We start from the raw sequence: 25,865 nt of genomic DNA, 5'->3' as shown, positions 1-25,865 counted from the left end.
AGCAAACGAGCCAGCCAGCTAACGTTAGCTAGTTAAACAACAATGAACATAGTCCCAAATCATGTCGTTACTACCCTGCATGAATATGCTGGGAGCTAACCAAAGAGGTTCCATGTTATCTAGCTAACATTAGGCTCTAACCTGAAAAGCAAACGGCTCTGGGATGGGAATAATGTCAGGTAGGGAGCCAGCCAGCTAACATTAGCTAGCTAGCTAATGGTACAATTTAGCTCTAAATTAAACCTCTTTCTGTGAAATGTGTAATATCTGAACATGTAAAATGTGTAATATCAGAAAATGTAGCTAGCTAACGCTAGACTATCTTACCTGTATACATCATCATGCATGATGGACGAGTCTCCCTGTCAGGAATGCCATACCACGGTTGTCCTTAGTTTGAAGATGTAATCTGGAGACAGGTGTTTTCGCCATCTCTTTAGCTATCATACTCTAATTGCACTGATTTCAAAACTCTGTCCTCCAGAAAGTGGAGAGCAACACTTATCCAGCTCCACTACACAATAAAGAAATTGTTAAAGACATTTAGACGTTTTGATTTTTAATATCATGGTAACTGCTCTCCAGTGTAGTCGTGACTTGAGATATACGCCTAGTTTCCTGAATCGGGTCACAAATGATAACATTTATTAGGCTGGGATTAATCGCATATTTGGAATTTGCTGAAATTGAGCTGTAATTTAAGATGTTTAAACAAAAAGCATTACAGGAATATTGACGTCTTGTTTTTGTCCAAAGTAATATTAAACAAAATCCGGTAAATTGATTGCACAATTTCTTTCATCTCAATACCAACTTGTTTTGACGTCAGATCGTTTTTGCTGTGTAGATCATGTATTTTGTACGTTTTCAGACAATACAATTAATCACAATAAAACATTTAAAAATTGTAAGGACCAAATTATTGATTGGGGAAAATGTTGGTGCCACCACAGGGAACAGTTAATCTGGAGCCCTCCTATACTGTTTTTTAGACAGATATCTATCTATAAATACATTTCCAGGCTGTTGAAATTGCAGAGGGGGGCTTTAGTGTTGACCCCGTAGTTACATGCATTTGAATTTGTATGCTCTACACACAGTATGATTTGAAATAGCTTGTCTTTGCACCATTCCTTTAAAGTCAGAGTGCCAAAGAAAAATAATTGCATCGTTTGACAATTTAACAGACAAAGTTTTGTAACGCATTCATTTACCCCATGGTCACACAGGGTTCTTTGGTGGCAACCTGCCAGACTACCAGCGCGCGGAGGTGATGATGTTCATCATGGGCAAGGTGCCCGTGTATGGCACCCCCTGCCACACCCTGGACACTGTGAAGATTGGGTGAGTCACACTCATTACCTCCACGCTACAGGGTTTCCCATGGACATTAGGTTCATCTCGGGGGTTCTCCTTTCTGAGTTAGGGATGGCTGGTTTGGTACTAGGGTTTAATATTTTCCTGGTATTTTACGAATGCTTCATCCCGAGAACAAATCACTTTTCTCCCAGGTAACCTGGTATTTCCCACCAAAATCAGAAGCATTATCAAATCAAATCAAATGTATTTATATCAGCTGATATCTCAAAGTGCTGTACAGAAACCCAGCCTAAAACCCCAAACAGCAAGCAAAGCAGATGTTGAAGCACTTTGGCTAGGAACAACTCCCTAGAAAGGCCAAAACCTAGGAAGAAACCTAGAGAAGAACCAGGCAATGAGGTGTGGCCAGTCCTCTTCTGGCTGTGCAGGGTGGAGATTATAACAGAACATGGCCAAGATGTTCAAATGTTCATAAATGACCAGCATGGTCAAATAATAGGTCCGGGACAGGTAGCACGTCCGGTGAACAGGTCAGGATTCCATAGCCGCAGGCAGAACAGGTGAGACTGGAGCAGCAGCACGGCCAGGTGGACTGAGGACATCAAGGAGTCATCATGCCAGGTAGTCCTGAGGCATGGTCCTAGGGCTCAGGTCCTCCGAGAGAGAAAGAAAGAGAGAATTAGAGAGAGCATACTTAAATTCACACAGGACACCGGATAAGACAGGAGAAGTACTCCAGATATAACAAACTGACCCTAGTCCTCCGACACATAAACTCCTGCAGCATAAATACTGGAGACTGAGGCAGGAGGGGTCAGGAGACACTGTGGCCCCATCCGATGATAGGGCCAAACAGGCAGGATATAACCCCACCCACTTTTCCAAAGCACAGCCCCCACACCACGAGAGGGATATCTTCAACCACCAACTTACCATCCTGAGACGAGGCCGAGTATAGCCCACAAAGATCTCTGCAATGGCACAACCCAAGGGGGGGCGCCAACCCAAAAAGGAAGATCACATCAGTGACTCAACCCACTCAGTGACTCAACCCACTCAGTGACTCAACCTACTCATCTTCTCTCCTCCTTATCCCTTTGCTTTTTCTTAATTGTTGGAGGAGATTAGATTCCTCTGTTTGTCTGCTGCCCCTGATGCCAAGGAGAGGACTAGCTAATAGAGGAAGCACTTTCAAGTAGAGGTCTGGTATCTTCATCCAGCTCCTGCTGCTTTTCACGCTGCACCCGATGCCACAGCCTTCTTAACCGAGTCGCCCCAGCAAGAATTAGTCCCGTACCTGACCACAGTCCCGCAATGTTATTTTAGATGTATCTGACACAGCTCACTTTGCAGCCCTGGTCCCAACAAGAATTAGTCCTGTACCTGATGGCAGTCCGGCAATGTTATTTTAGATATATCTGACACAGCTCACTTTGCAGCCCTGGTCCCAGCAAGAATTAGTCCTGTACCTGATGGCAGTCCCGCAATGTTATTTTAGATGTATCTGACACAGCTCACTTTGCAGCCCTGGTCCCAACAATTTTGCCACCCTAGTCAAGATCAAAATGTGCAAAAATAGGTCAAAATACCAGAGATTCTGACTGTGCCCATTATATTCGGCTATCAGTATTAGGCTAGATGTAGTTTGAAAGATTGTAGAGTTGGGCCTAAATACAGGAGAGTGGACACTTACTTGACTAGATTAAAGAATAACTTTTAGGAACGGGACGATATGCAAGCACAATAAAATACATGTGTTGTCATGTGTTATTCCAGTCAATGTCAGAGTTTAAACTATAGCCTATCATATTTTTTATTTGATTGCACATGCCCAGTAAAAGGGAAGAAAGGTAGGCTACAGAATCAAAATCATCAAGTATAACGAATAATCTACAAACAGAAAGACAACCATTTTGAAATAATACCAACTTTAATAGGAGCTGGACAATTTGCAGGCAGACAGAATGTGTTATCAATATTTATTTCCTGTCAATGTCAGAGCCTAAACTATAGCATGTCATATTTAGGAAGTTAATTTCCTTGGAAAGACAACCGCGTATGCTTTTCCATCCTACAGGCTATTTATTTGGGACCACACATTTGATCTCGCACGCCCAACACAAGTGAGGTGAGGTAGGCTACAGAACGTGAAGCAGAATTAGCCGATGAGAGTTTCTGAATAGTATGGCAGAGGTTATTTTAATACGATAAAAAACGCATCCAAAACAGAAAGACAACCGTTAGAAATAATCCCAAAGTTGTTTGTCTGAATGCCCACTCCCACCCTCAGCATAAAAAATGCAGACCACGCTACAATGCTATCTGTCGGGGCCAGTGGGAATGCAGCTCTCTACTTTAGTTACGCTTGCTAGCGTAACTCACTTTCATCGGCAACGATGAGCCAGCTAGTTAACATTAGCCCACCTCATCTAGCTACATATTGAACTTCCATCCTCTCAGGCAAGGGGCACAGTGTATTTATGGTTGGATCATAATCACCGTCATAATCATTGCCCAGTAGGGAGAATTAAGGAAAATCCCTAGTCCAAAACACTATCTCCATCTATGGCTAAGTTGGGAAAGGGACAACAATTCAACGAGATGCAACAATTCAAGTGTATTTTCTAATTACGTTTAGCTTCTGATGTGATGTGATTGGTGTGAAGCCAAATCCAAACTGCCTTCACTTTACACTTTTTTTAGGTGCTCCAGGACCATCAACAGTTGAGCTCTCTTTTAGCTCAACGCTGATAAGACTATTATTGTATATTTTTATATAGGGAGGCCAAATGCTCGCTGGCATCCCATGCATTCAATGGTAGGGGCGGCAACAATGTCATACTCTTTTTGACCAGACAGCATCAGATAGATGGGTTACACATACAGAGACAGAGGGGCGCTGTTTCACTCGATCAGCTGCTTTCTCCGGTGACATACATTCAGCCTCTTGCAAATTGAAGGACAATTATGAAGCAAAGAGAGACAAAAATATAAATGATTTAGTTTTTTCTTTGTCAAATTTATACGGAAGCCTGGCTTCCCTTAGCACTGATGAATACACACCACTGGGTGACACACTTTTATGAGTTAGTGCTGCAGAGGCACAGGTACTGTGCTTCTGAAGGTGCTTATAAACATCTGGGTCGATTCACAACACACTTCCAGGATGCCATTGGAATTAAAACGTATATTTTTCCATTATAGCTCTATTTCTAGTAATAATATAAGGATGTAGATACGTTTTATTTTCATACTTGACTTTCCACCCATTATTCTTTAAAAAATGCATCAAGCTCTGTCGAATTGGTTGTTGATCATTGTTAGACAACCATTTAAGGTCTTGCCATAGAATTTCATGTAGATTTAAGTCAAATTGTAACTTGGCCACTTTGTAAGCAACTCCAGTGAAGATTTGGCCTTGTGTTTTAGGCTTTTGTCCTGCTGAAAGGTGAATTCATCTCCCAGTATCTGGTGGAAAGCAGACTGAACCAGGTTTTCCTCTAGGATTTTGCCTGTGCTTAGCTCCAATCCGCACATTTTTTATCCTGAAACTCACAGTTCTTAACGATTACATATATACCCATAATATGATGCAGCCACCTCTATGATTGAAAATATGGAGAGTGGTGCTTAGTAATGTGTTGTATTGGATTTGCCCCATTTTTGTATTTAGGACAAAAAGTGAATTTCTTTGCCACATTTTTACAATATAACATTAGTGCCTTGTTGCAAACAGGATGCATGTTTTTGAATATTTGTTTTCTGTACATTCTTACTTCTTTTCACTGTGTCAATTAGGTTGGTATTGTGGAGTATCTACAATGTTGTTGATCCATCCTCAGTTTTCTCTTATCACAGCCATTAAACTCTGTAACTGTTTTAATGTCACCATTGGCCTCATGGTGAAATCCTTCCTTTCTGGCAACTGAGTTAAGAAGGATGCCTGTATCTTTGTAGTGACTGGGTATATTGATACACCATCCGAAGTGTAATTAATAACTTTACCATGGTCAAAGCGATATTCAATATCTGCTTACATTTTTTTTTACCCACCTACCAATGGGTGCCCTTCTTTGCGAGGCATTGGAAAACCTCACTGGTCGTTGTGGTTCAATCTGTGTTTGAAATTCACTTACAGATAATTGTATGTGTGGGATAGAGAAATGAGGTAGTCATTAAAAAAAACATGTTAAACATTTTTATTGCACAAAGAGTGAGTCCCCCCCACCATTTGCTAACTAACTGTTGTTGATATTCCATTCAGGCACCAGGGCACCAAGCGTATCCAGGCCATGCTGCTGAGCTCGCTCATCATGGTGAGTACTTCTATAGCCATATAATTTATTCAATAGTACTGTCTAACGATAGCCGCATCCGCATATCGTGATCACAACAGACTGATCAAGAATAGTGTCAATCGAGAAGAATGGCAACAGATGAATCCATTAATTGAGTCTATTCTAATTCTGCCTAAAGGGACCTCAATGTTCTGTTGGTATATCGGAGTGGCGCCGAAGGAGATGACTGCCGTTTTACGATCCCGTAATCAATTGTGCATGTTTTTTCGCGTTATTTTGTATTTAATGTTTCTGCCACCGTGTCTTATGACCGAAAAGAGCTTCTAGATATCATGACAGTGATTATTCACCCCATACTGGATAATTACTTTTTCTTCAACAAGTTGTACGGGAAGTATTTACTTCAGACGCCCTACAAGGCCCTCATCCCCGTCATATGCAGGAGATTGTAAGGGGTGATGGTCTATGTATATTTGTAAACAACTGCAGGTACACGAAATCTAAGGAAGTCTTGAGGTTTTGATCGCCTGAGGTAGAGTATCTCATGATAAGCTGTAGACCACACTATTTACCAAGAGAGTTTTCATCTGTATATTTCGTAGCTGTCTACACATACCACCACAAACCGATGCTGGCAATAAGACCGCACTCAATTAGCTGTATATGGTCATAAGTAAACAGGAAACACAAATCCATTTGACCTAATTTACCTCATTTCTACCAGCATGTTAAATGTGAAACCAGAGGGGGAAAAAAACTCTAGAACACCTTTACTCCAGACGCGTGTAAATCTGACCATAATTCCATCCTCCTGATTCCTGCTTACAAACATAAACCAAAGCAGGAAGCACCTGTGACTCGGTCAAAAAGAAAGTGGTCAGATGAGGCAGATGCTAAGCTATAGGACTGTTTTGCTAGCACAGACTGGAATATGTTCCGGGATTCTTCCAATTATAGTCCTATGGCTTAGTTGGTACGAGCGTGGCACTAGCAACGCCAAGGTCGTGGGTTCAATCCCAGCAGGGATCACATACACATACCAATGTATGCACATTGTTGTTTTGGGTAAAGCATCTGCTAAGTGGCATTTATATTATACAGTATATCTATAATTATTTTAGACAGATTGAAGTGTTATTTTCTAGAGATGGGCTTGATTATTTGAATATCCAAACAGATATTATTCGATCATTTGTATTAATAAAAAAATATATTGTCAAAAAATATATTCCAAGTGTAAACACAAAGAAAGTGAGCAAAAAAACATTTTTTTTAAGGATATAATTGCGTAATTCAAGGAGTTCGCAATTCATTGAGTTTATTTGATGGGGGCGCTCAGTCATCTGCCTCCCCCTTGCTTGCGGGACCAATAGAGGACAAAAAAGCAAATGCCTCCATCACGCAGCAAGTGCTCAGGTTAAAAACATACTTTAAACACACATATTTCTACTATCCAGATATCCGAAAACATTTTATGATATTGTAACCCAATAGTACCTTGTAATAAGAATTAAGGATACTTCACCATGTACAAGTTTTATTATTCTCATTAAAATTTAAAAATAAGTCAAAAATAAATATATATTCTTTGAGCTGTAGCGTATAGTAATACTGTGACTGTAAGTCCGTATGTATTGACTTATGTTTTCAGTAAAACAACGACAACATTCGTACATCAAACCAACACAGTTATGCAAATGCAATAACACTCTATTTTTGGTGTACACCATAAAGCTCCTATGGTTGTGCACAAGCTAAAATGAATATAAACAACCTTGTATATTAATAAAATGTTTCCTTTTCAAGTAGATGAGATGAGGAACAGTCCCACGTAGTACCGCACAAACAGTGATTTCGCTGGTGAATACAACAAACTGCTTCCTCCAGCTTCCGTGACATTCTTGGAAGGAAGACAAATGTTCAATATGTGCCTATCGTCGGAAAATGATATTTCAGGCACGTGTAATGTTCAACAGCATAAATGCGATGCATTAGCTAAATATGCTTAACTTCTTCGCACGTGCAATGTTCAACAGCATAAATGCGATGCATTAGCTAAATATGCTTAAAACTTCTTCGGGATAGGGGGCAGCATTTTAACTTTTGGCGAAACCAGATTTCTAAGGGACTTGTTTGCAATTCCTACCGATTCCACTGGATGTCACCAGTCTTTAGAAATTGGTTGAGGTTATTCCTTTGTGTAATGAAGAAGTACGGCCATCTTGAACAAGTGTCACATCATGTGTACTGTTTGAATAGTTGCGCAAGACCAGAAAGCATGTTTGAGTTTGTTGTCTTCCTGTATTGAACACAGATCATCCCGTCTTCAATTGTATTGATTATTTACGTTTAAAAATACCTACAGTTGTATTACAAAAGTATTTTGAAATGTTTTGGCAAAGTTTACAGGTAACTTTTGAGATATTATGTAGTGATATTTTGTAGTGGAACCAGTGTTTTTCTGGATCAAATGCGCCAAATAAATGGACATTTTGGATATATATGGACGGAATTAATCGAACAAAAGGACCATTTGCGATGTTTATGGGACATATTGGAGTGCCAACAAAAGAAGTTCGTCAAAGGTAAGGCATGATTTATATTTTATTTCTGGCTTTTGTGTCGCGCCTGCAGAGTTGAAATATGCTACTCTCTCATGTTGTGCTATTATCAGATAATAGCATCTTATGCTTCCGCCGAAAAGCCTTTTTGAAATCTGACATGTTGGCTGGATTCACAACGAGTGTAGCTTTAATTTGGCGTCTTACCTGTGTGATTTAATGAAAGTTTGATTTTTATAGTATTTTATTTGAATTTGGCGCTCTGCATTTTCCCTGGCTATTGGCCAGGTGGGACGCTAGCATCCCGCCTATCCCAAAGAGGGTATTAATGCTGAATTAAGCTGAATATGAGGAGCTGCAAGGTGCATTTTGTCTACTTGCATAGAGCAACTACAACATGGATAACAGCTAATGCATTCCAATGTAATTCTAAGACCATAGCTGTAAATCGTACCACTGCTGAAAAATGACCAAAATAATATACTTGATGCCTTTTTTTTCCACCTTTATTTAACCAGGTAAGCTAGTTAAGAACAAGTTCTCATTTGCAACTGCGACCTGGCCAAGATAAAGCATAGCAGTGTGAACAGACAACAGAGTTACACATGGAGTAAACAATTAACAAGTCAATAACACAGTAGAAAAAAGAGAGTCTATATACATTGTATGCAAAAGGCATGAGGAGGTAGGCGAATAATTACAATTTTGCAGATTAACACTGGAGTGATAAATGATCAGATGGTCATATACAGGTAGAGATATTGGTGTGCAAAAGAGCAGAAAAGTAAGTAAATATAAACAGTATGGGGATAAGGTAGGTAAAATTGGGTGGGCTATTTACAGATAGACTATGTACAGCTGCAGCGATTGGTTAGCTGCTCAGATAGCAGATGTTTGAAGTTGGTGAGGGAGATAAAAGTCTCCAACTTCAGCGATTTTTGCAATTCGTTCCAGTCACAGGCAGCAGAGAACTGGAACGAAAGGCGGCCAAATGAGGTATTGGCTTTAGGGATGATTAGTGAGATACACCTGCTGGAGCGCGTGCTACGGGTGGGTGTTGCCATCGTGACCAGTGAACTGAGATAAGGCGGAGCTTTACCTAGCATGGACTTGTAGATGACCTGGAGCCAGTGGGTCTGGCGACGAATATGTAGCGAGGGCCAGCCGACTAGAGCATACAGGTCGCAGTGGTGGGTGGTATTAGGTGCTTAAGTAACAAAACGGATGGCACTGTGATAAACTGCATCCAGTTTGCTGAGTAGAGTGTTGGAAGCTATTTTGTAGATGACATCGCCGAAGTCGAGGAGCGGTAGGATAGTCAGTTTTACTAGGGTAAGTTTGGCGGCGTGAGTGAAGGAGGCTTTGTTGCGGAATAGAAAGCCGACTCTAGATTTGATTTTTAGATTGGAGATGTTTGATATGAGTCTGGAAGGAGAGTTTACATTTACATTTAAGTCATTTAGCAGACGCTCTTATCCAGAGCGACTTACAAATTGGTGCGTTCACCTTAAGACATCCAGTGGAACAGCCACTTTACAATAGTGCATCTAAATCTTTTAAGGGGGGGTGAGAAGGATTACTTTATCCTATCCTAGGTATTCCTGAAAGAGGTGGGGTTTCAGGTGTCTCCGGAAGGTGGTGATTGACTCCGCTGTCCTGGCGTCGTGAGGGAGTTTGTTCCACCATTGTTTACAGTTTACAGTCTAGCCAGACACCTAGGTAGTTAGATGTCCACATATTCTAGGTCGGAACCATCCAGGGTGGTGATGCTAGTCGGGCGTGTGGGTGCAGGCAGCGAACGGTTGAAAAGCATGCATTTGGTTTTACTAGCGTTTAAGAGCAGTTGGAGGCCACGGAAGGAGTGTTGTATGGCATTGAAGCTCGTTTGGAGGTTAGATAGCACAGTGTCCAAGGACGGGCCGGAAGTACACAGAATGGTGTCGTCTGCGTAGAGGTGGATCAGGGAATCACCCGCAGCAAGAGCAACATCATTGACATATACAGAGAAAAGAGTCGGCCCGAGAATTGGACCCTGTGGCACCCCCATAGAGACTGCCAGAGGACCGGACAGCATGCCCTCCGATTTGACACACTGAACTCTGTCTGCAAAGTAGTTGGTGAACCAGGCAAGGCAGTCATCAGAAAAACCGAGGCTACTGAGTCTGCCGATTAGAATATGGTGATTGACAGAGTCGAAACTGTTGACAAGGTCGATGAAGACTGCTGCACAGTACTGTCTTTTATCGATGGCGGTTATGATATCGTTTAGTACCTTGAGCGTGGCTGAGGTGCACCTGTGACCGGCTCGGAAACCAGATTGCACAGCGGAGAAGGTACGGTGGGATTCGAGATGGTCAGTGACCTGTTTGTTCACTTGGCTTTCGAAGACCTTAGATAGGCAGGGCAGGATGGATATAGGTCTGTAACAGTTTGGGTCCAGGGTGTCTCCCCCTTTGAAGAGGGGGATGACTGCGGCAGCTTTCCAATCCTTGGGGATCTCAGATGATATGAAAGAGAGGTTGAACAGGCTGGTAATAGGGGTTGCGACAATGTCGGCGGATAGTTTCAGAAATAGAGGGTCCAGATTGTCAAGCCCAGCTGATTTGTACGGGTCCAGGTTTTGCAGCTCTTTCAGAACATCTGCTATCTGGATTTGGGTAAAGGAGAACCTGGAGAAGCTTGGGCGAGTAGCTGCGGGGGGGGGGCGGAGCTGTTGGCCGAGGTTGGAGTAGCCAGGAGGAAGGCATGGCCAGCCGTTGAGAAATGCTTGTTGAGGGTTTTGGTGACGCTGTTACCTAGCCTCAGTGCAGTGGGCAGCTGGGAGGAGGTGCTCTTGTTCTCCATGGACTTCAGTGTCCCAGAACTTTTTGGAGTTAGAGCTACAGGATGCAAATTTCTGCCTGAAGAAGCTGGCCTTAGCTTTCCTGACTGACTGTGTGTATTGGTTCCTGACTTCCCTGAACAGTTGCATATCGCGCGGACTATTCGATGCTATTGCAGTCCGCCACAGGATGTTTTTGTGCTGGTCGAGGGCAGTCAGGTCTGGAGTGAACCAAGGGCTATATCTGTTCTTAGTTCTTCATTTTTTGAACGGAGCATGCTTATCTAAAATGGTGAGGAAGTTACTTTTAAAGAATGACCAGGCAGTGATCGCTGAGATCCTGGTTGAAGACAGCGGAGGTGTATTTGGAGGGCCAGTTGGTCAGGATGACTTCTATGAGGGTGCCCTTGTTTACAGATTTAGGGTTGTACCTGGTGGGTTCCTTGATGATTTGTGTGAGATTGAGGGCATCTAGCTTAGATTGTAGGACTGCCGGGGTGTTAAGCATATCCCAGTTTAGGTCACCTAACAGAACAAACTCTGAAGCTAGATGGGGTCGATCAATTCACAAATGGTGTCCAGGGCACAGCTGGGAGCTGAGGGGGGTCGGTAGAAGGCGGCAACAGTGAGAGACTTATTTCTGGAGAGAGTAATTTTTAAAATTAGTAGTTCGAACTGTTTGGGTATGGACCTGGAAAGTATGACATTACTTTGCAGGCTATCTCTGCAGTAGACTGCAACTCCTCCCCCTTTGGCAGTTCTATCTTGACGGAAAATGTTATAGTTGGGTATGGAAATCTCAGAATTTTTGGTGGCCTTCCTGAGCCAGGATTCAGACATGGCAAGGACATCAAGGTTAGCAGAGTGTGCTAAAGCAGTGAGTAAAACAAACTTAGGGAGGAGGCTTCTGATGTTGACATGCATGAAACCAAGGCTTTATCGATCACAGAAGTCAACAAATGAGCGCGCCTGGGGACATGCAGGGCCTGGGTTTACCTCCATATCACCCGCGGAACAGAGGAGGAGTAGTATGAGGGTGCGGCTAAAGGCTATCAAAACTGGTCGCCTAGAGCGTTGGGGACAAAGACTAAAAGGAGCAGATTTCTGGGCATGGTAGAATATATTCAGGGCATAATGCGCAGACAGGGGTATGGTGGGGTGCGTGTACAGTGGAGGTAAGCCCAGGCACTGGGTGATGATAAGAGAGGTTGTATCTCTGGACATGCTGGTTGTAATGGGTGAGGTCACCGCATGTGTGGGAGGTGGGACAAAGGACGTATCAGGGGTATGAAGAGTGGAACTAGGGGCTCCATTGTAAACTAAAACAATGATAACTAACCTGAACAACAGTATACAAGGCATATTGACATTTGAGAGAGACGTACAGCAAGGCATACAGTAATCACAGGTGTTGATTGGGAGAGCTAGCTAAAACAGTAGGTGAGACAACAACAGCTAATCAGCTAGCACAACAACAGCAGGTAAAATGGCGTTGACTAGGCAGAGAGGGTCGGATTAACTACACACAGAGCCTGAGTGCGGCTGGGGCCGACAGATAAAACATAAACAAACAGAATGGAGTACCGTGATTAATGGACAGTCCAGCAGGCATCAGCTATGTAGCCAAGTGATCACAGTGTCCAGTGGGCAGTGGTGGATGGGACAGGGAAGCTAGACTGGCGAGTATTATCCAGGCTAAAAAAACTGGCTGGCTGTGCAGAAGGTAAAAGCCGCTAGCAGTGGCTAACAATGACTAAATAGCTTGTAGCTAGTTAGCTGGTTAGCTTCTGGAGGTTCTTGAATGTGTTCTAAAAATTTAAAATAATAGCGATTCCGTATCACATTGGGTGAGGCAGGTTACCGGAAGGTATAATCGAATTAAAAATCGAAAAGAGATTGAAAGTAAATATGGGTCCAGTGAGTGGTTGGGCTGGCTGGGGACCCGGCGATTCAGACAGTTAGCAGGCCTGTGCTAACAAGCTAACAGTTAGTAGGCCGGGGCTAAACAAGCTAGCAGTTAGCCGACCGGGGCTAAACAAGCTAGCAGTTAGCAGGCCGAATTAGCAAGCAAGCAAGCAGATAGCAAGGGCTAGAAAGTTAGCCTTTGGGGGACGTCGCGATGGGGTTAAGTCTGAAGCTGTCTTAAAGTGATACACGCCCTGTTATTGTATTCTAATGATAAATTGAGTAAATCCTCATATGGGTTACAATATTATTTGAATAGTGAAATGATTTCAAATGCTCATCCCTATTATACTCCCTATTAAGGAATGCTGAAGGATGGAAAGCCATCATTCACTCTCATTCCCTGTAATGTAAATTAACTCCATGTGTGTCTCCTGTGTGTGTGTGGCTCCCGCATTGTCAGGTTAGCTCAGTCTATATTCCCCGCTGTTCTGTTAAGCCTCTCTCTTGTTCAACTGACTGCTGTACGAGATGGCTATACGCAGGTGAAAAAAAGCCCCTAGGGCAGAGGAAACGTTCACACAGAGAAGACTTTACACACACATACTGTATGTGCGCTCAGACATGTTACATATGCACATTCTCCTATATTTTTCCCATGGGGCATCTGCATGATCGACCGGGAGCTAGGAGGGTGGCTTATTGCAAAGTCTAGGGAGATAGGGGAATGTTTTAACATATTTCTAACACCATGCAGCTGCAGATGGGTCCTTTGCAACTGGGATCAGCACATGTAACACAAACTCGACTGTCTGATTAAGAGTCTGAGGTGGGGGATGGGGGTCAGGGGTGTTAGGGTGGGGGACTCATTATGTTTTCTTTCTCACTTCGTCACTTCAACATGTACTGTACACACAAGGAATACAGATGCTCCTACTGGAGCATGTGCACAGTGCGCACACACCTTTTCTCTGTACACATGATTCTGGGACACTAGTCACCACACACACACACGCACAGGGAGGTAAAAAAAAAACAGCCCTGGATTTTGATGCAGACAGGCCCACCAAAACCGGCACGCGGATACTCCACCGCCCCCACCCCGCCGACGCAGGCACCTACACACCAGCACCTAATACCACCACCTAGCTGCATCAAAGCTATTGTACAAAAATCAGTACTATTTTCAGAGTGCTACAAAACATACACACAAACTCTTTACACTGTTATAAGAGTTCTACAGAACACATACTGAATTGTCATGATTGAACAACATTCCATCTGAAGCCTAAAACAAAACAGAGAAGGTTTAATAGCTAGAATGCTCACTGAGATGGAACACTGTCTGGCTGCTTCTCAGGGAGGGCTGGCTGGCTTTAAAGAGGCAGTGCGGTCTAAAACAAAACAGAGAAGGTTTAATAGCTAGAATGCTCACTGAGATGGAACACTGTCTGGCTGCTTCTCAAGGAGGGCTGGCTGGCTTTAAAGAGGCAGTGTGGTTTAAAACATGTTTTCCAGTTTTTCGGACGAGGTTTCCACACTATGAGGTCGAAATAACACTCTGAAATCGTGAAAATTATGACAGTCATTTTTGTGTAAAAACATGTGGAATTTCAGCCTGTTCGGGTGGGATGTAATTTTGGCCCACCCGCATAACGTCACCCGGCGATCTGATAATAATAAATTAAATTAAATTAATTGTTTATTTACATATTCCCTTCTAGTTTTAGTGCTGGTCCCACCCAAAAGCAAGAGAGATTGTGCAGCATGGCTGCCTTTGCACTGTATTCCCTCCAAACAATCACTTCTTCTCATTTGGCTTTGATTTATTTTTCATAATCTAACTGTCAGAGAAGTTGAGTCAAACCTCCTGCACAGCACACTTTGGCATCAGACTACATTGCAAATCAGCCTAGGTACACGTGGATTTCCCAGCAGTTCCATCAAGCATCGCATTGATTTTCAAATCGGCAGCAGCATCAACCATTCATGAAGTAAGTGTCTAGATATTTATTTTTTATCTTATAAGTAAATGACATGCTATAATGTTGTCTTGAGGACCGATGCCCAAATTAACGTTCTAGTAGCTACTCAATGGCATTCTGAGCCGCCATGTGCTGATGAAGATTTTGTCTAAAGTGCATAATAGTGACTTGGAAAAAATACGACATTTCTAAAAGTCCCAAATCATTAGTAGGAAAACCTCTTTTCATCAATGTGATGGAGTATAAATTTAGCTTGTCACAAGATACTGACCCTACCGTTACACTTGTTTACACTGAGCTGCACTGGAGTCGGAATGCAATTATGGTTACGTTAAGACACCGTGGAGCCGGTGTGAAAATGGGTCGTAAAACGTTCCTTTGCAGCGATGGGAAATGCCACTGTACTCCGAATTGTACCTTTATCCATACTGCTCCATCGAGAAGACTGGCTGCTGTGGCTACTGCTAGCTAGCATGGAGACGAAATGGGCAGTTTTCTAGGAAAACTAGCTGTATTTCAATCTTCTCGATGGAACAGTGTCGATAAAGGTCGAAGTTGGAGTACAGTTGCCTATCCCATGCCTGCATTGAGGTACGCTTTCCAACCCATATCTCGCACCGACTCCACGGTGTCTTTATGTAACCATGATTGCGTTCTAACCCCAGTGCAGCTTGGTGTACACCAGCGTAACGGTAGGCTCGGTATCTTCTGGCAAAACTTTAGCTAGCTGCTTAGGATTTAAGGACAGGACTGGATTTTAGCTAGCGAACATTGGCATTGCTAGCTAGCTATTTTTTTAATGAACTTTTCTAGCTATGGCAATTGCCGTCTCTCTAAAGTAAATTTGGTTACATGATAATGATGGCAAAGTTATTTCCTACTAATTACTTACCTACATTAGCTATGTCATCATATTTCCAGGCCACTATAGTGTCACTTCAGATAATGTTAGCTAGATTGATAGCTACCAGTCTGTGAGCTAACTAATGGTAGCTAGCCTGTTGACTGTTGTTCAAGCTGCAGTCAGTCAGTCACCCAACGGACCAAGGTAGCCTACTTGATTTAGATCATCTTGCGATTTTTTTATGTTTGTGTTTTCTTTGACAGTATGTCATTAGGTATTGGAGCTAAAACTAACTTGCTTGCAATTGGATTTGTAGCTACTAGCCTGCCAGCCAGAAGAGAGAGGGTAGCTATTATGATTATTAGCGAGCACGATCTCTCATTAGGGTGTATGTTTATCTGTGATATGATTCCTAAAAAATAGTTGAATGAATATATAACCCTTATGATAGATCATAGGGCTTATGGAACCTCAGGCTGTAGGTATAGCTGGTCAGACTTTGCTACAGGCATACAGTACCAGTCAAAAGATTGGACACCTACTCATTCAAAGGTTTTTCTTTATTTTTACTATTTTCAAACGTTTGACTGGTACTGTACATGAGTATATTATTTCAGTTATGGACTATCAGATATTAAATGGTTACGTTTTCGCATATTTTGTACATTTTGTACAAACCTTTTGGATTGTACAATTTGACTTTTGTCACCTTGCCAACAGGTTGATAACTACACAATTCCCTTCCACTCATCCCCGAGGAAGGCCTGCAGGATGAGGACGACCATGAGATCGTGGACTTCTTAAATGAATATGCCTTTGATGAGGAGCTACTTGGTGAAGACTAGAGAGCTCCAGAGTTCCTCTGTGGAGATGGGAGAACCTTCCAGAAGGACAACCATATCTGGTTGTCTCCCATCTCCACAGAGGAACTCTAGATTTCTGTCAGAGTGACCATCGGGTTCTTGGTCACCTACCTGACTAATGCCCTTCTCCCCAGATTGCTCAGTTTGGCCGGGTGGACAGCTCTAGGAAGAGTCTTGGTGGTTCCAAACTTCTTCCATTTAAGAATGATGGAAGCCACTGTGTTCTTGGGGACCTTCAATGCAACAGACCTTTTTTGGTACCCTTCCGCAAATCTGTACCTCAACACAATCCTGTCTCGGAGTTCTACGGACAATTCCTTTTTGCTCTGACATGTACTGTCAACTGTGGGACCTTATCTAGACAGGTGTGTGATTTTCCAAATCATGTACAATCAATTGAATTGACCACAGGTGGATTCCAATCAAGTTGTAGAAACATCTCAAGGATGATCAATGGCAACAGGATGCACCTGAGCTCAATTTTGAGTCTCATAGCAAAGGGTCTGAATACTTATGTAAATAAGATATTTCTGTTTTTTATTTTTAATACATTCGCAAAAATGTCTACAAACCTGTTTTTTCTTTGTCATTATGGGGTATTTTGTGTAGATCGCTGTAACAAAATGTGGAATAAGTCAAAGGGTCTGAATACTTTCCAAAGGAACTGTGGAGCACTTTGGTAGTTTACAATAAAGAATACTGAATTGCAGTATATCTGTTTATTATGTTATGTAAATAACAGTAGATAATTCATAAAGAAGGACAACAACCTGACATTGCAGTCTGGTTTCTTTATTTACTTTAAACAAAATTCAAGTGTTTACTCATTAGAATATTTTTTTATCAATTATAATCTCCAGTATCATCACAGTCTATTTCACAAAATGATGAAATAGACTTTTGGATTATACTGAAGAGTATACCATGGGCCATTGTGTCTGAGGCCTTACACAGGAAGTAATACCATGTATACTTAGTATTGCTTACTGTGTTTGGCCTCAGATGCAGAGGCCTATAGTCTGCCCTTTATATAATCATGGTATTCTGCAATGAAGAGACAGCAGATAGGGTATAGGCCAGGATGGTCCACCATGCAAACAGGCTGTTCTGGTTGTGCATCTGCTGGTGACCTATTGAAAACAGTACAACAATGATATAACAAATTAAGATGCATTGTGTATGCCTTTTGTTTTGATGACAAGACAAAGTAGCCTACACCTACTTTGGCTCCCGTGTGGTGCAGCGGTCTAAGGCACTGTATATCAGGCTGTATCACAACCGGCCGTGCTTGGCCCAGCGTTGTCCGGGTTTGGCCAAGGTAGGCCTTTATTGTAAATAAGAATTTGTTCTTAACTGAGATGCCTGGTTAAATAAATAAATACAACTTGTGGAAGTTCGTCACTTTAAGGTCCAACTCCAGCTTCAACTGACAGGTAGAATACCATGTGCCTTTGTTGTGTTTTGAAGGCATAAGGGAGCGGCTGGAAAAACACCTCTGTGGCCTAGAATAATAAAATGAATTATAAAGGCCCAATATTGTTAAAATACAAACAACACAGAAGCAGCCCTGTCATTTGATCAAATGAATGAATAATATTAATAAAAAATAATAATAGGAGACGGTACAGGTGCATCAAACCTGGGAGAGACTGAAAAACAACTCCAGGCCATCAGACAGTTAAATAGTCACCACTAGCCAGCTTCCGCCCAATATCCTGCTCTTAACTTTAGACACTGTTACTAGCAGGCTACAACAAGGTACTCAAACCTGCACCTTAGAGACTGCTGCCCAATGTACATAGTCATTGAACACTGGTCAATTGAATAATGTTTACATACTCTTTTACCCACTTCATAAACTCAGCAGAGATGTTACCCCACTCTTCCACCAAGGCACCTGCAAATTCCTAGACATTTCTGGGGGGAATGGCCCTAGCCCTCACCCTCCTGATCCAACAGGTCCCAAACGTGCTCAATGGCATTGAGATCCGTGCTCTTCACTGGCCATGGCAGAACACTGACATTCCTGTCTTGCAGGAAATCACACACAGAACGACCCGAATGGCTGGTGGCATTGTCATGCTGAAGGGTCATGTCAGGATGAGGCTGCAGGAAGGGTATCACATGAGGGAGGAGGATGTCTTCCTTATAGCGCACAGTGTTGAGATTGCCTGCAATGACAAGCTCAGTCCGATGATACTGTGATACACCGCCCCAGACCATGATGGACCCTCCACCTCCAAATCGATCCCGCTCCAGAGTACAGGCCTCGGTGTAACGCTCATTCCTTCGACAATAAATGTGAATCCGACCATCACACCTGGTGAGACACAACAGCGACGCGTCAATGAAGAGGACTTTTTGCCAGTCCTGTCTGGTCCAGCGACAGTGGGTTTGTGCCTATAGGCGATGTTGTTGCCGGTGGCCTACAAGCCCTCAGTCCAGCCTTTCTCAGCCTATTGCGGACAGTCTGAGCACTGATGGAGGGATGGTGTGTTCCTGGTGTATCTCAGGCAGTTGTTGTTGCCATCCTGTACCTGTGTTACACGTGGTTTGCCACTGCAACGACGATCAGCTGTCCGTCCTGTCTCCGGAATCTCACAGTACGGACATTGCCATTTATTGCCCTGGCCACATCTGCAGTCTTCATGCCTCCTTGCAGCATGCCTAAGGCACGTTCACGCAGATGAGCAGGGACCCTGGGCGTCTTTCTTTTGGTGTTTTTCAGTCAGTAGAAAGGCCTCTTTAGTGTCCTAAGTTTTCATAACTGTGACCTTAATTGCCTACCGTCTCTAAGCTGTTAGTGTCTTAATGACCGTTCCACAGGTGCATGTTCATTAATTGTTTATGGTTGATTGAACAAGCATGGGAAACAGTTTAAACCCTTTACAATGAAAATCTGTGAAATTATTTGGATTTTTACAAATTATCTTTGAAAGACAGGGTTCGGAAAAGGGGACGTTTCTTTTTTTGCTGAGTTTATCTATATACTTTATTCTAGTCAAGGCTCATCCTATATAATTACTGCTAAACACACCTTTTCTATTCATATACTGTCCATAAAGTCTATACACACCATATTCTGCCCTTGAGTTGCTTTCCCATGCAAAACTAGACAGATGGCTAACAACTGTCTTCAATAAAACTCCCAAGGCGTGACTTTTCTTGAATGAATATATTGAAAACGTTTATTGTGAAACTGCAAAATACAGAAAAGAATATACTTTAGTATTTAATTCACATCGACATACTGTTGCTGTACATTATACATTTGAAGTTGCATAAATACAAAGCACGTGCTAAGGTACCATGCATCTGGCATGATGCCAAACCATATAGCTAATTGTTATTCATATGGTAATTGGCTAACTCCTTTCATTACTCTAATAATGTACAACCATCTATGTAGAATAATAACAAAGCATATTACACTAGAAACAGTAACAAAACTACAGTATTGTATATTTTACAAGTAATACAGCTAACTACATACATGAAAGGCATTGCAATTTGTGAGTAAATGCAACCAACCAACATTGATATGTAAGCAACTCTATCAATAACAAAATTATCATCATTAGCTAAATGCTTGAATCGAACTTACAATCAAATATTTTCCAAGGCTGAAGCGTGACAGGAAATAACTACACTGAAAGACCTGCACCGTAGCGTTGTTTTTAACTGCTTCTATGCGTGCGGAACAATTCTCTACTTCCTGTTTGCGTACAGTCTAAGTACCAGAAAGCTCCACTGGGGGGCAAATAACACCATTGAACACAATGAAAATACATCTTAACCATTGTAATAAAATAATCTGTTACCTTCTAACAGGATGGCAGCACACACCATCATATACACTGAGTGTACAAAACATTTGCCCTTTCCATGACATAGCTTTCACCTGGTCAGTCTATGACCCCTTATTGATGTCACCTGTTAAATCCACTTCAATCTGTGTAGATGAAGGGGAAGAGAAGTTAAAGAAGGCTTTTAAGTCTTGAGACATGGATTGTGTGTGTGCCATTGAGGGTGAATGGGCAAGACTATAGATTTAAGTGCCTTTAAACAGGGTATGGTAATATGTGCCAGGCGCACCGCTTTGAGTGTGTCAAGAACTAGAACGCTGCTGGGTTTTTCATGCTCAACAGTTTCCCCTGTATATCAAGAATGGTTCACCGTTCCAAGGACATCCAGCCAACTTGACACAACTGTGGGAAGCATTGGAGTCAACATGGGCCAGCATCCCTGTGGAACTCTTTCTATACCTTGTAGAGTGTATGCCTCGACGAATTGAGGCTGTTCTGAGGGCAAAAGGGGGCGCAACTCAAGTTGTTTCCCGAATGCATATATTTATATTCCGTTCTCTGACATTGGTCATTCTAATATTTATTTTTATTTTGGGTATTTGCATGTATTCTGTATTGCTGTACTGTTGGAGCTAGGAACATAAGCATTTCGCTACACCCGCAATGGTCTGTGTATGTGACCAATATAATTCGATTTTGAGGACACAAGCTCATGTGCATAGTAAAAATCTGATGAAAAAATGTATCATATGATGTAGATCCCATTGAGCTTAAAATGACTGATAAATGGGTTAGCTGACAACGTCACGGAAACAATGTGTACACGTCAATGGGGCAAAAGGTTGTGATTCTGGATGGCCAGATGGCTGCTTCTTGTCATAGTTGCTATGTGGCGAATCGTAGGTGGCTCATTTCAACTAGTTTTATCTTGTTCTTGATGTCTTGTTTTCAAATCAAATTTTATTGGTCACATTCACATGCTTAGCAGATGTTAATTTAAATGTAGTGAAATGCTTGTGCTTCTATTTCTGACAATGCAGTAATATCTAACAAGTAATCTAACAAATTCACAACTACCTTACACACACAAATGTAAAGGGATGAATAGAATTTGTACATAAAAATATATGGATGAGCGATGGTGTGTGGCATAGGCAAGATGCAGTAGATGGTATAGAATACAGTATATACATATGAGATGAGTAATGTAGGATATGTAAACATTATTAAAGTGGCGTTATTTAAAGTGAGAGATGCCTTTATTAAGTCCATTTATTTAAGGGACCAGAGATTTGAGTCTGTATGTTGGCAGCAGCCTCTGAATGTTAGTGATGGCTGCTGAACCGTCTGATGACCTTGAGATAGAAGCTGTTTTTCAGTCTCTCAGTCCCAGCTTTGTTGCACCTGTACTGACCTCGCCTTCTGGATGATAGCGGGGTGAACAGGCAGTGGCTCGGGTGTTTGTTGTCCTTGGTGATCTTTATGGCCTTCCTGTGACATCGGGTGGTGTAGGTAGGTGTCCTGGTGGGCAGGTAGTTTGCCCCCGGTGATGCGTTGTGCAGACCGCACTATCCTTTGGAGAGCCTTGCGGTTGTGGGCGATGCAATTTCCGTACCAGGCGATTGTGCATCTGCACCTTCTCCTGTTTCCTGAAGTCCATGATCATCTCCTTTGTTTTGTTGACGCCATGTTTTGACTGATGGCACATTTATGCTAATATGGTTAGCTAGCTAATTACCAACAACTGTAACGATGGCTCCCCATTGCCTACCGCTTTGGCTGCACAGACTTTGCTTGTGCTCACAATTCCAGCTGTGGCATCCCCCTCTGCATGGGCTATCTGCACATTGACGTTAGCATTGGCACTGGCACTAGTAGCATCATTACATAATAAGTCAGTTAATTTCCTACATTTGGCTGCATCTGACCCAAGGGACTTTACTTTTTTGTCCCTTAACTTTTCAGCCCCACCTTTACGTGTTTTGCTGTGTTGCTTATCGATGTTGATTTGGGATTTTGCGTAAGTTGACTTCTATTGATAGCTACATCAACGTCTCGTGGCTATGTCACTGTCAGTGTGTATGTGAGGGAAGGGGGCTGGGCTAAGTACTGCAGCTGCTGCACAGAGGGAGGAATGGACCAATGGGCCAGGTCCGGTGGAAGAGATGGACCAGTGGGCCGGCCCGTGTCGCTCAACTTCTCAGCCCCCACTATAATTGGACCATTGGGCCCGCCCAAATGCACATTCTCCTGGTGCTCCATATTGCCATTCCGCTACTGCACACACACACACACACCAGTGTCCTCCCTTTCGTCACCTCATCATGTAGACCAGACAGAAGGGTCACAGTGCAGTGACATTTTGCTCAATCTGAAATCCGCTCGGATTGAAAGAGAAAGGTGTTGGCAGAGCTCAAAGTTTAAGTCGGTTTATTGTGAATGATGGCAAACTCGCCAGTCTGTCGGTGGTGGCGATGCAATAAACACCTGCCACCTGTCAATTACGTGTGATTGATGGAGTGTGGAAATATGCTGGAGTGTACTCTCAAACACCCTTCAACCATGAAATATACATATACCAAGACATTTATCCAGAAATGTATGGAAAATTGAAATGTATATCATGATATAGATGTACGGTATGTATACTTTATCATAAATTGTACATGGTGTGTTATTAACACATGATATATATAGACTGTGATCAAGACTAACCTTTCCCCCTGACACCTTTGATGTACCTCAGGTGACCTCTGGTTTCAAGTCCAAGACCATGGTGGCAGCGCTGCCCGCACCCTTCCTGGACCCACTTTTCTCCATTTCACTCATGGAGGACTGCGAGCTTCGCCAGTTGGTCCTTGAGATCCTGCTCAACATCATCGATCGCCACGACAACCGCGCCAAGCTGCGGGGCATCAGGTAACAGCTGTTGTCAAAATGCCTACTGCCTGTGTCAGGTGTTCCGCAGGGGTGCATACACCCCCCGATATCTTTTAGTTGTTGGGTTTGAGGTTGTACGTTAATCTTTTTTGTAAGCTATTTGATTGTAGGCTGGTCTGGGTAAGAGCATCTGCTAAATTACCAAAATGTAATGCACAGTGCCTGTTGAAATTCTACACAACCCTAAAATGTCATCTAAATATATAGTTTTTTTTCCCTACAGATCTACACAACCTACTCTTTCAAAAAAAAAGTATTGATTGCGTATGTCTTAAGACCCCAGAGTTAAAACTTGGTCGAAACACCTTTGGCAGCCATTACAGCTGTGAATAATTTTGAATAAGATTCTACCAACCTTGCACAAATCATAAAGCAACATAGATCAATTGTTTTGGTCAAAATTGCTCAAGCTCAGTAAAAGTAGTGGGTGATGTTGGCTTTCGCAGCCTGGTCGAGCACCGGTACACACTACCAAGTGCGCTATTTTTCAGATGTTGCCCAACCGGAGTTAAACAGTAATAGTGTCACTGCTATTAGCTTCAAGACATACATACTATGGAATGCCGTTTGGGTCTTTGCGTGTCAAAAAAGATACAGTAGCACTGTCAAAGCTGTACAATAAGTACAAATACGGGCCACAAACGATGTGTTTACACTACCACTTTGGTAATAAAGCATCATTTGTTCGACCACAACTTCCTAGGTACCTAGCTAGCACCAATATAATCAGCCTGAAAACAATGACCAGTACAAACTGTAGTCATTTTCATTATTATTAGCAATGATTTAGAAATCCTTGTGAGTAAATATTAGCTAGGTTGCCACTTGTTGTTCGCCGATTGAAATTGAATTTCAGTTCATGAGCTAAATAGCTAGCCAGCTACTTAACCCTGTTGCCCAAAACTAACGTTATAAGCAGCCAGTAGCGTCATCTGGCTAGTGAGACCGGACCGGGTTATGTGTTGTGAAGCGAGCCACAATAAGGATTAGGCACAATAGTGGAATTTGTGATTTGCCTTCAAAATAAAGTATGTAATTGACAGTGATGCAAATTAATACAAATAGTAGAATTATGCAATACTTTTATTTTGAAGGCTAAATGCAAAGTCCACTATTGTGGCTGATCCTTATTGTGGCTAGCTTCACATAGATGGGTCCGTCCACCATTAATCAAAGAAAAACTGTCTTATAAATCAGGGTTATTTTAGATGATGACACCTAGCTATATAGTTAGCTAGCTAACTATAGCTGCTGAATCAGACTGTCGTCTTGATATGTTTTGGGGGAAGAAAACACATCCATTTGCATCCATGAGCTAGCTAGCATTTATGACCAGCACTGTAGGTGCGTGAGACAACTTTACCAGCATCGTACGTAGCATATGTATCGATGAATCGTTGTGACATGAAATACAAGTGATAGTGTAATCCATGTGTAATAACTACGTAAAAAAAATATATGAACGCATTAAATTATTATGTGACGTGCAGTCATATTCAGGTCATGATTGGTCAACAAGCGTTCCATAGCAAAGACCCAAGCGGCGTTCCATAGAAATCCTGGTTGAGAATGAAACGACATGAACAACTAAACAGCACAGCAAGTAAGTGACAGAAATAGGTTTTGATGATGTTTTACTGGTAATGAGGACATACGTAAATGCCAACAAAATAACGTTTTGGTTAGTGTGGTGTGTCTGTGTGTAACATTTATTTAACTAGGCAAGTCAGTTAAGAACAAATTATTTTTTACAATGATGGCCTACCCTGGCCAAACCCGAACGATGCTGGGCCAATTGTGCTATGGGACTCCCAATCACAGCCGGATGTGATAGAGCCTAGATTCGAACCAGTAGTGATGCCCTCTTGCACTGAGATGCCGAGCCTTACACCGCTGCATCCATGTGTGTGTTTAGCTGTACTAGAATGCTTAAAAGGCTGCTAAAATCGGTATCGTTTTTTTTTTGGCAAGAAAAATATCGGATATCGGTATTGGCCAAAAATGTCATATCAGTGCATCACTAATTATTTTCTTTCACCTTGAATGTGTGGATTTGGTTGTGAAAATCGGTAGGGGAAAAATCCAGTCCTTTTTAATAGTGTGCAAGGGGTGTGACTTTCACGACTATATATATCTTTCATGTTTGAATCTTTCTCTAATTTGTTAGGATCATTCCTAATGTGGCGGCCTTGAAGATAAAGAGGGAGAAGATATCGAAACAAGACGTTGGGTTCATGAAAAAGGTGAATTAAAAAGTTGTACTTAAAAAATTATACACTTCCAGTATTGCACATTATACTACCTGTTTGTGATGCATTATGACTGCGTAATGAAGTTCTGCATTTATAATGCTTAGTAGAATGAGTCGTTAGTTTGGGTGATAAAAATCCCTATCTTTTCATTCATAGACAGTGTTAAAAGGTAAAGCAGCACATAAGTAGCTCTGATGCAATAATTGATTTTCACAGACAGTGTTACCATCCGTTTGTCTTCGAATAAATAACAAGCTGGGGCCAGTTGCA

At 42.2% G+C, this 25,865-nt stretch overlaps 1 protein-coding gene across 2 annotated transcripts in view; it reads left to right on the top strand.

The window, feature by feature from the left end:
- The window catches only part of efr3a (EFR3 homolog A (S. cerevisiae)), a 252,918-nt gene that overhangs the window by 183,354 nt on the left and 43,699 nt on the right, over positions 1-25,865 (top strand). For both annotated transcript variants that reach the window (XM_029641973.2, XM_029641974.2), the window contains exons 12-15: positions 1,230-1,344; positions 5,585-5,636; positions 23,150-23,322; positions 25,511-25,586. In XM_029641973.2, the coding sequence (XP_029497833.1) occupies positions 1,230-1,344; positions 5,585-5,636; positions 23,150-23,322; positions 25,511-25,586 (416 nt within the window). The remainder of the gene's footprint in view (positions 1-1,229; positions 1,345-5,584; positions 5,637-23,149; positions 23,323-25,510; positions 25,587-25,865) is intronic.

The sequence above is a fragment of the Oncorhynchus nerka genome, linkage group LG9b (genome assembly GCF_034236695.1).
Source record: "Oncorhynchus nerka isolate Pitt River linkage group LG9b, Oner_Uvic_2.0, whole genome shotgun sequence".
In the NCBI taxonomy this organism is placed as follows: domain Eukaryota; kingdom Metazoa; phylum Chordata; class Actinopteri; order Salmoniformes; family Salmonidae; genus Oncorhynchus; species Oncorhynchus nerka.
Note: the sequence above shows the minus strand (reverse complement) of the source record. Positions and strands in the feature narration are given on the sequence as shown.